The 10,140-nt window shown below is 36.8% G+C and overlaps 1 protein-coding gene and 1 pseudogene across 1 annotated transcript; one reads left to right on the top strand and one right to left on the bottom strand.

Moving 5' to 3' along the window:
• Nucleotides 1–1,399: 1,399 nt before the first annotated feature.
• On the bottom strand, nucleotides 1,400–7,942 carry LOC103582647 (zinc finger protein 570-like). The gene is made up of 2 exons (XM_008564188.1): nucleotides 7,827–7,942; nucleotides 1,400–4,269 (listed from the first exon to the last, which is right to left on the bottom strand). Exons 1-2 carry the CDS (start codon nucleotides 7,867–7,869, stop codon nucleotides 2,927–2,929), a joined length of 1,386 nt encoding a protein of 461 aa, XP_008562410.1. The 5' UTR covers nucleotides 7,870–7,942; the 3' UTR covers nucleotides 1,400–2,926.
• LOC103582649 lies at nucleotides 7,028–8,760 on the top strand (annotated as a pseudogene).
• Nucleotides 8,761–10,140: the final 1,380 nt, after the last annotated feature.

Below are 10,140 nucleotides of genomic sequence, written 5' to 3'. Positions count from 1 at the left end.
CTAAATAGGCTTATAAAACCCTAGTGTAAAAAGTCATTATCAAAACATTCAAACATGGAAGGTTAGTCTTCAAATCGTTAAAAGTGGTTGCTTCTGGAAGTCTATTATATGTAAGCTTCTTTCTGAAGAAAACGATGAATATGGGATCAGTGATATGCCTGGAGCATAGTAAGAAAATAACTGACAAAAGCAAACATCGTTTAAATGTTCTTTATTTTCTTATTATGAAATAGTTTAAATGTAGAAAAAGATACAGAGAACTGACCCATACACCCACAACCAGATTTATCAAATTGTAAGCATTGGCTGTAGTTGCTTTTTTTTTTTGTCCTTTTTGAGACCGGCCGCGCCACGCTCAGCCAGTGAGCGCTGTGAGCGCACCAGTCATCCCTATATAGGATCCGCACCTGCAGCGGGAGCGCCGCTGCGCTTCCAGCGACGGACTCTCCCAAGTACGCCAGGGGCTCGGCCCTGTATTTGCTTTTTAAAGGAAATAAATATTTCCATTTGTATCCTTCCCCCAACCTAATTTTTCTTACTCCCTGGAGATCACCACTGTCCTGAATTTGATGATTATTTCAAAGAATGTTTTTACATTCTTTCTATACAGTATTTAGCCATGGAAAACATATATAACATTGATTTGCATGTTCTCAAACTTTGTATTAATAATTGATACTATATCATACAAAATACTCTCTAGTTCAATTTCATTAATTCTATTTTTGAGATTTATGCATGTTGACAGAAGGATCTCTAGTTATCCATTTTAATTTGCATTCTAACATATTCAGCCTAATGATTATTTAGATTGCTTTCAACTTTTTTTTTGTTTTTTAAAAGATGACTGGTAAGGGGATCTTAACCCTTGACTTGGTGTTGTCAGCACCACGCTCAGCCAGTGAGCGAACCGGCCATCCCTATATGGGATCCGAACCCAGGGCCTTGGTGTTATCAGCACTGCACTCTCCCGAGTGAGCCATGGGCTGGTCCTGCTTTCAACTTTTTATCCTTACAATGCCACAGAGGACCTTCTTGTACATCCCCCTGAAACATGAGGAGAGACCCTATAGAGGTTTAGGTGTGGAATTGCTGGGTCATTCATATCTCCAACTTTCCTATATATTGCCAAATTATGCTAATACAACTGCTTCCAATAGCACTATATTAATGTTCCTATTGTTCTACATCTTTCCAGTAATTGCCACTGTGATGCTTTTGCCAATGTGATGATTTTGAATTAGTTCATTGTGGTCTTATTTTGCATTTCCCTTACTACTAATGATGTGTATTATTCTAATATGTTCAAATCCATCCCTTTGCTAGTGGTATGAAACATTATTATTATATGCAAAGTTTCTACAAATGGATTAGACTCAATAATTTTCTTGCTATTTTTAAGAACTTACACTTCATAGATGAATTTCAGAACAAACCTGTGAAATTAAAGGGCAAAAAGATCCATTGAGGAATTCTGGTTGGAATTACAGTGAGTTTGTGAAGTAGGAAGAATTGCCAACTTTATGATCTTTCATCTCTTCAGCCTAGGCTACATAATACTCCTCGATTTATTTTGTTATTCAATTTTCTGTTTAGAAAATCTAATGTTTTATATTTAAGTATAGTAACTTTACTGTCTCAGCCTCTGAAAGTTTAACTCCATGAGAACATGGTCTTAGTACTGCTCACTTTTATCTCCTTGTGTCTAAAACATTGTCTGGCACTCAATATTCACTGAATGAAATGAAAGCCTGTATTAATGTATATATTTGTCCATAGTTTTCCTTGCTCAATACCCGTTTGATTTCAATTTGAAAAAACGGGATAAAAAAATTGGAAACTTTACATTTTTCTCTATAGTATGAAACAATTTGCCTGCTTTCAAAATTACTTGGATTCATCCACACAGTTACCTGGGCCTGGTGCCATTTTATGGGACCATATGCACTTCTGTGTTTCTTGGGGGTTTTTTTTAGAGTTAATTGTGATCATTTCTATTCTTTCCTTGATCTAAATGTAAGTTCTGCGTTCTTCCCAGTTACTTCTATTTTCTTATTTTAATTGGTTTATCCTCTTCATTCTCTTTAGAAACTTCCTAAAACTCGTTACAAGTATTATAGTTCTATTATCAATTACTCACCTAGAGTAAAAAGACTCCCACTTATGTTCTAAAATTTTTAGATCTTCCCCTTTTGATCTGGTCCTTCCCAGGGATGCTGTACTTTGTCCACTAAGGAATCTTGCTTTAGTTGTGAGGAGTAAATGAGTTAATATATGTTGAGTATGTGGAACAGTGCCTGGTGCTCAGCACTCAAATACATGTTAGCTAATACTATTTATGGAATATCTGCTATGTTTGATGTGCTATGTGAGGTACTTTACATGCAAATTTGTCATTCAATATGCATCAATCCACAACAGACCTTATTTCATTTAATACTCACATTTCTATAATACAGTGTCCTTTATTACTAAGAACTTAAGAAAACCCTGAAGTTTAGATAAGCTAATCAAGTTGCTCAAAGTCACACAATGTCATAGTAGTGGTAGAGTTATGATTTTCCAGAATATAAGCTCTTGGTCCTCAGAAATACCTAGCACCCAGAGAAGACTGGAATAAAATAAGGCTGAATGGTATGTAAAAATCATATAATGGAGAGCTTCACAGACAATTTTAAAGGTTGTGGATGTTAGTCTAAGAACAATAGCAAGCAAATAACTAGAGACAGTGATGTGTGTATTTTTATACTTTAAAAAGATCAGTTTGGGTGTACTACAGGAAATTAATTTAATGATAGCAAAAATGGATATAGAAAGGCCTGTTACAAAGCTACAGCAGTAATCTAGGTGAAATGAATCTTAGACTAGGGTAACAACATTAAAAATAGAGAAGAGTTTAATTCCAGGAACATCTAGGAGATAGGATCTACAGTACTTGGTGATTGATTGGGTTGGGTGGTGAGAGTGACTCTCCAATGTGAATTCTCTGATGATGAGCAAGGTGGGCATGCTGTCTGAAGGTTTTCTTGCATTCCTTACACTCATAGGGTCTCTCTCCAGTATGTATTCTCTGATGTTGGGCAAGGGAGCCACAGTAACTGAAAGCTTTTCCACAAACATTACATTCATAAGGTTTCTCTCCTGTATGAACTCTCTGATGTTGAGTAAGGGATGAGTCATTGCTAAAAGCCTTCCCACATTTAATGCATTCATAGGGTTTCTCTCCAGTATGAACTCTTTGATGTTGAGCAAGGTAGGCAATCTGGCTAAATGCTTTCCTACATTCCTGACATTTATAAGGTTTTTCTCCAGTATGAATTCTCTGATGTTGAGCAAGGTGTGAATTCTGGCTGAAGGATTTCCCACATTCCTTACATTCATAGGGTCTCTCTCCAGTATGTATTCTCTGATGTACAGTGAGGTATGCACGAAGGCTAAATGCTTTCCCACAGACATTACATTCGTAAGGCTTCTCTCCAGTATGAACTCTCTGGTGTTGAGCAATGGATGATCTATTGCTAAATGCTTTCCCACATTCAATACATTCATAGGGTTTCTCTCCAGTATGAACTCTCTGATGTTGAGCAAGGTAGGCAAACTGGCTGAAGGCTTTCCTACATACCTTACATTCATAAGGTTTTTCTCCAGTATGAACTCTCAGATGTTGAACAAGATGTGCATTCTGACTGAAGGCTTTCCTACATTCCTTACATTCATAGGGTTTCTCCCCAGTATGAATTCTTTTATGTTGAACAAGATTTGATCTCTGGCTGAAGGCTTTCCCACATTCTACACATTTATAGGGTTTTTCTCCAGTATGAATTCTTTGATGAAGAGTAAGGGATGAACTCTGGCTGAAGACTTTTGAACAGTCAGTACATTTCAAAATTTTCTTGTCTGTATAGATACTCTTGGGCTTAATAGTCATTACACTTTTTTTATAGATTTTTTTATGTGTGTCATGTTTATATACTTTCTCCTCTTTGGGGATTATTTGTTGTGTATGAAGCAGCACGTTCTGATGGAAACTTCCCCACGGTTTGTTAAATTCTTGTTCTCTTTCTTCTTCAAAGGTGATTGTCTCTTCCTTGAAATGTGTCTTCTGATTAAATTGCCTCTCAAAATGGCCCTCACATTTCCACTCTTCTGTCAAACTGCAGTACTCAAGGCCATAGCTTGTAAGTTTTTCTATTATCTTCTGAGATGATTGTTCTTCGTAAAGACTCTGCTTGGGAATTAATTCTTCAGTCTCACACATAGATCCCCAGCCTGGAAAGTAATAATAAGAAAAACATGTCTCCTCTACTGTGTACCAGAAATTACATTTATGAAAGTATGTATGTCAAGGAATTATGTAAATTCAATAACAAATAAAACCTGCAACAATATCAGCTTTCATAGTGCTTAAGTGTGCAAGAAGAGAAATTGAAAACAGGGCATACAAAAAGGAGGAATAATTAGAATTATAAAGAAAATCAGTAACATAAATCTCAGGGTAAGAGGAATGAATTATGGATGTGGTTGAACTTTGTTATAATTTTTTGCCTGTATTGATACAGACACTGAAAGTCTCCATTCTTATAGCTGCTTCATTCAAAATCATTCATTGAACAAATATTTACCTTCTGCAAGGCACTGTTCTAGATGCTTTCAATATCATAAAACAAAGATCCTTACCTTCATGGGCCTTGTTTTCTTAGAGGAGATGGAAAATAAATGACAAATTTTATTGTATCTTAGAAGGTACTAAGTGCTATAGAAAAAGAAAAGCAGGGTAACAGAGATAAGGATAACAGAGATTAGCCATGCTGGCAAAGTCAAAGGTAGGAAGAATCATTAATAAGGTAACATTTAAGCAAAGGTTTGAAAGAAGTGAAGAAGTTGGTCACTCAGATTTCTGGGGAAAAGCATTCTGGGTAGAAGAAATAGCTGATTTGAAGGCCCCAAAGTAGAAGCATGTCTGGTATGTTTGAGGAAAATTAAGAAGGCCACCATGGCTAGAGTGAGTAATAGAAGATGAAGTCAGGAGGTAAAGGGTAACAAGATTATTTACATTTTATAGGCTTTCTAAGTAATTTGGCTTTATGCTGAGTGGGATGGAGAGCCATTGAAGTGTTTTGAGTAGAGAAGTGATATCTGGTTGCTGTTTTATGAAAATACTGGAAGGTGGGAAGCAAGGGGAGATGACAGGAGACATATTATTATAGTAATCCAGGTGAGAGATGACAGTGATTCAGACCAGAGAGATATCAATGAAGGTATAGTAAGATGGTCAGATCCTATGTGTATTTTATATCCTGACAGATTGGATGTGGAATGTGATTGAAAGAGATGAAACAAGTATGCCTTCAAAATTTATGGTCTGAGCAATGGAAGGACAGAAGAATAGTCATTAACAATGATGGGGAAGGGCAGCGCTACAGTAGATTTGGGTGGCAAGGTATGGAAGATCTGGAGTTCAGTTTTGAGCGTATTAAATTTAAGGTATTCTTTAGAGTTTAAAATGGAGACAGACTTTGACAGGTGAACATTTGACATGGGTTTGTTTAAGAGAGGTCTGGACTAGAGATTTAAAATTAGGATTTGGCAGCGCATAAATGGCATTTAAAGAGACTATATTACCAAAAGAATGAGTGCAGATAAAGAGAAAAGAAAGGAGTAAAGAATAAACCCTAAAGCACTCCAACATTAAGATATTTGGCAAAAAAAGAGGAAATAAGCAAAAGAGATTTAAAAGGAGCAAATGTAAACAAAAAGAAATCAGGGCTGAGAACTTTAATACCACATGATATTAATTTTACATGATATTAAAGGTTATAATGAAAATCAACTTGTTTAATGATTATTCTGAAAAAATAAAACACACACACACACTCTCTCTCTATATATAAAAAAGCCACAATATATTGAAATACTAGGCAAGAAATGTAACCAAAATAATAATAACAGCTAATAATAATAGCCATTAAAAAGAATTATGTATACATATAGTGGGTTGGCAAAACCCACACAAATCATTAGGTAAATAAAAAGCACATAATAGAGTGTAGGAGCTACAGGAAAGATTGATTACCGTACTATTTATATTTCTACATTTTTATCTAATAAGAATGTATTATTTTCCAATTTTAAAATCAATTTTAAAAAGCAATAGAAGAAAGTATAAGGAGAATAATTAACATTAGAAAGATACTTTTAACATTGACAACCACCACCACCAAAAGGAATAAACTTTAGAAATAAACTTTACAAGAAATGAGCAAAACCTTTAAAATTCTAATGAGGGAAACACCCCCTCCCAAAAGTTTGAATAAAGGGAGAAGATGCACCCTGTTTTCATATATGAAGAATCATCAATATAAAGCCATTAATTCTCACTAAATTCATCTATTATCTCCATTCAATTACAATCAAATCCTCATCATAACTCTTTAAAGAATTGTGTAATAAAGAATTTGGCTGGCCTTTGTCTCTGGTTCCCAAGAAGTAACCTCTAAGCCCTGAGTGATAGAAATGTCTTTGTTATTCACAGTGGCCCCCTTGGCCTATACCTGATAGTTTATACTAATGAGGTGCCTTATGGTGGGCCTCTGGTTTGTGCTAAACAGATGACTGGATGGAGGTTAGCCAAACCAGAGAGATCAATCATGTGATTAGAAGGTTCAGGCTTTGAGCCACCATTACATCAGACCACTTATGTGAAGGAAAGGACTGCTGGAGAATGAGTCACCTGGTCAATGATTCGCTCAATTTTCCCTAAATAATGAAACCCCAGTAAAAACTCTGGGCACAAGTTCAGAAGAACACTTCTGGATGGCAATATTTCTTTAAATATTTAATAATGCTTTCAGTATTGAGATGACAGGAAGACCCTGAGGATAACAGAAGCTTTGTGTTTGTGACTTTTCCAGACTTAGTCCTTGTCATCTCTCCTTTTGACTGGTTCTGACCTTCTGCTGCAATACAATTATGGTTATAATACTACTACTCTTCCCTGAGTTCTAGAAGTCACTCTATTGAATTATCAAACCTGAGGGTGGCAGAAATGAGGGATGCCCGGGAGCCCCAAAACATGTGGCTGGTGTATTTGAAGTGAGTGCAGACTTGTGGAGCACTGTTCTCTCAGATTGTGCAGTTTGGCAAACTTATTGTGGAAAAATTTTTTAAGTCATGAATTTTATTAAAAAATAAAAATGTCTCCAGGATAGACCATGTTAGGCCACAAAACACAGCTTAAATTTTAAAAAGATTAGGCCTCCTTGGCCAATCAAGTGGGCAGGTTGCTGGGGTGCCTCCACCTCCTCTTCCTAAAGCAGTGAGGCCCAGAAGAGCAGCATCCACTGGAACCCAGGTCCCAGCCACCACCACACAGAGCACCCCACATTCAGGAAGAAGAGTAGAAGTGGAGGCAGCAGCAACAGTGGTGGGTGGGAGCCAGAAAGGCCCCGATCGAAAAGCCAGTGAGGGTTGCCAAGCTACTCCTGGAGGAGGAGCCATCCCAGCCCAAGGAATCACCACTACAGAAGCAATACAAACAGCACTCACCTTCATGGCACACTCACTGGTGGCTGTGAAAAAATGCCTTGGATGCACAATAAGATAGGTGATCCAGAAGAACTGTTCACAAAATTAGAACGTGTTTTAAAGGAATTGATAACTGTACCTAGCGAGTGGTTGCTACTAAAATCACAGACCTGAGAAGTTGAAGATGAAATAGAAGACATTCACCAAAAAATAACTGTTTGAGCCAGTGTGACAACGTCTAGGTAACAAAATACTATCGGTCATATTTAAAGGGTTCGAAATTATGGATAACAATGGAATACCTGGGTGGTGGTTCAGCACTGGATCTTCTGCAAGCTGGTCCATTTGATGAATTTCAGATCGCTACCATGCTAAAGGAAATTTTGAAAGGTCTGGACTATCTGCATTCAGAAAATAAATTCACCAAGACATAAAAGCTGCCACTGTCTGGCTCTCAGATCAAGGAGATGTTAAACTTACTGACTTTGGAGTTGCTAGCCAGCTGACAGATAAACAAATTAAAAGAAATATCTTTGTGGGAACTCTAGTTTGGATGGCTCCTGAAGTTATTCAGCAGTCAGCTTATGACTCAAAAACTTACATTCGGTCACTGGGAATTACTATTAAACCAGTCAAGGGAGAGCCACCTAACTCTGATATGCATACAATGAGAGATGTTTCTTATTCCAAAAAACAATCCTATAACTCGTGTTGGAGACTTCTATAAGTCTATTAAGGAGTTTATTGATGCTTGTCTGAACAAAGATCCATTATTTCGTCCTATAGCTGCAGAATTTCTGAAACACAAATTCCTTGTAAAAAATTCAAAGAAGAATAATTATCTGACTGAACTGATGGATTAATTTAAAAGATGGAAGGCAGGACACAGTGATGATGAATCTCATTCCAAGTACTCTGATTCGGAATCCACCAACAGGGAAAATAATACTCACCCTGAATGGAACTTTTCAACAGTGAAAAAGAAGCCTGGTCCAAAGAAACTACACAATGGGGCAGAGCAAGATCTTGTGCAAACCCTGAGCTGTTTGTGTTAGATAACTATACCTGCATTTGTTGAACTTAAATAGCAGGATAAGAATAATGCGAGCAGGAGCCACGCAACTGAAGAACTCAAAAGTATTGCTGTGGCTGAAGCTGCCTGTCCTGGCATCACAGATAAAATGAAGAAACTAAATGAAAAATTTCAAAAGTGTTCAGCAGATGAATCCCTCTAAGAAACTTCTTGTTATTGGCTTGTTTCATATGGACCCAGACAAACCCACCAAATGTACTTCCAGCTTAATAATACTTAACTCATGAGCTTCGTGTGCCTTTTGGATCTTTGTAACATTGAACATTTGGAAGAAGCTATTCAACTGTTTTGTGATGGTGTTTATCATTTTATATTTTAAAGGATTATTTTATAAGAAATAACTTTTTTTTTTTGTCTTTTTGTCTTTTTTCATGTCCGGCAACGGATCGCAACCCTCAGTGTCACGCCTGTACCGGACCGGGACCAGCAACAGGATCGCAACCCTCGGTGTCGCTCCCGCACCTCACTCAGCCAGTGAGCAGCCAGTCTATACGTGGGATCCGAACCCTCGGCGGGAGCGCCGTTGCACTCCCAAGCAGCGCACTTCAGCAGTGCGCCACCGGGCCAGCCCAGAAATAACTTTTAATACTACAGTTTCACCTGTATTCTAGTAAATGTTGAGATACAGTTTTCCTTTTACTTATTATTTTTTAAGTTACTTGTTATGAATACCTTTCATATTTTGATCTTTGGTTAACTGTACACTCATGAAACATACAGTGTACTTTGAAAGTCATCTTAAATACTCAACTTCTGTAAATCATCAAGCTTCAAAAAGCTTTTTAAAGATTTTTTTACACAAGCATATTCTAAAAATTACTATTGGTTAGGAGGTGGAGATATCAGACCTTTTCAAAACAGAAGTTTTTAATAAGCTCTTGGAAATGAAACCTGGAAAAATATTAACTCTTCTACCAAATTGTTATGATATTCCTGGCAGCTCAATGATTATCACATTTGAGAGTCCTGTGTTTGGAGCATTTTCAAGCAATCTGTAGAGGTACTTCTTGACGTGCAGTATTTACCTTCTCTTTTAGAAGACGCAATTAACCCTTACTTAACATGATAAGACACTTAAAGAAATACCATTTAGCCAAGGATGGGATTTTTGTAAAATGGAGGAATTAGTCTGACTTCATTTTTAAAATCTTCAGCTCAAATTACATATTATATGCTTGGACTTGGAGAGTTTTAAAGAAAGCTGATTGTCATGTGATTAATTATCTGATTAACAGGTAGGAATATAACTTACACCAGCACATTTTTGTCATGGTAGTAAACTGTCCTATAAACTAATCATACATTTTTGTTCTTCATGTTTATTAGTACATAAGCATCATTTGTTCATTTTTGAAAGGGTATTTAAATGAGCATTTTCTAGTTTGTATGCAAATAACCATAGTACAGGAAAATACCCATAGTACAATAGCGATAGAATTATTGATGTTAACTAGTTTTTTTTTTTTTTCCTTTTTGTCTTTTTTCGTGACTGGCAGCGGATCCCAACCCCCAGTGTTGCGCCC

Source organism: Galeopterus variegatus, unplaced genomic scaffold, assembly GCF_000696425.1.
Source record: "Galeopterus variegatus unplaced genomic scaffold, G_variegatus-3.0.2 Scaffold17184, whole genome shotgun sequence".
Classification (NCBI taxonomy): Eukaryota; Metazoa; Chordata; class Mammalia; order Dermoptera; family Cynocephalidae; genus Galeopterus; species Galeopterus variegatus.
Note: the sequence above shows the minus strand (reverse complement) of the source record. Positions and strands in the feature narration are given on the sequence as shown.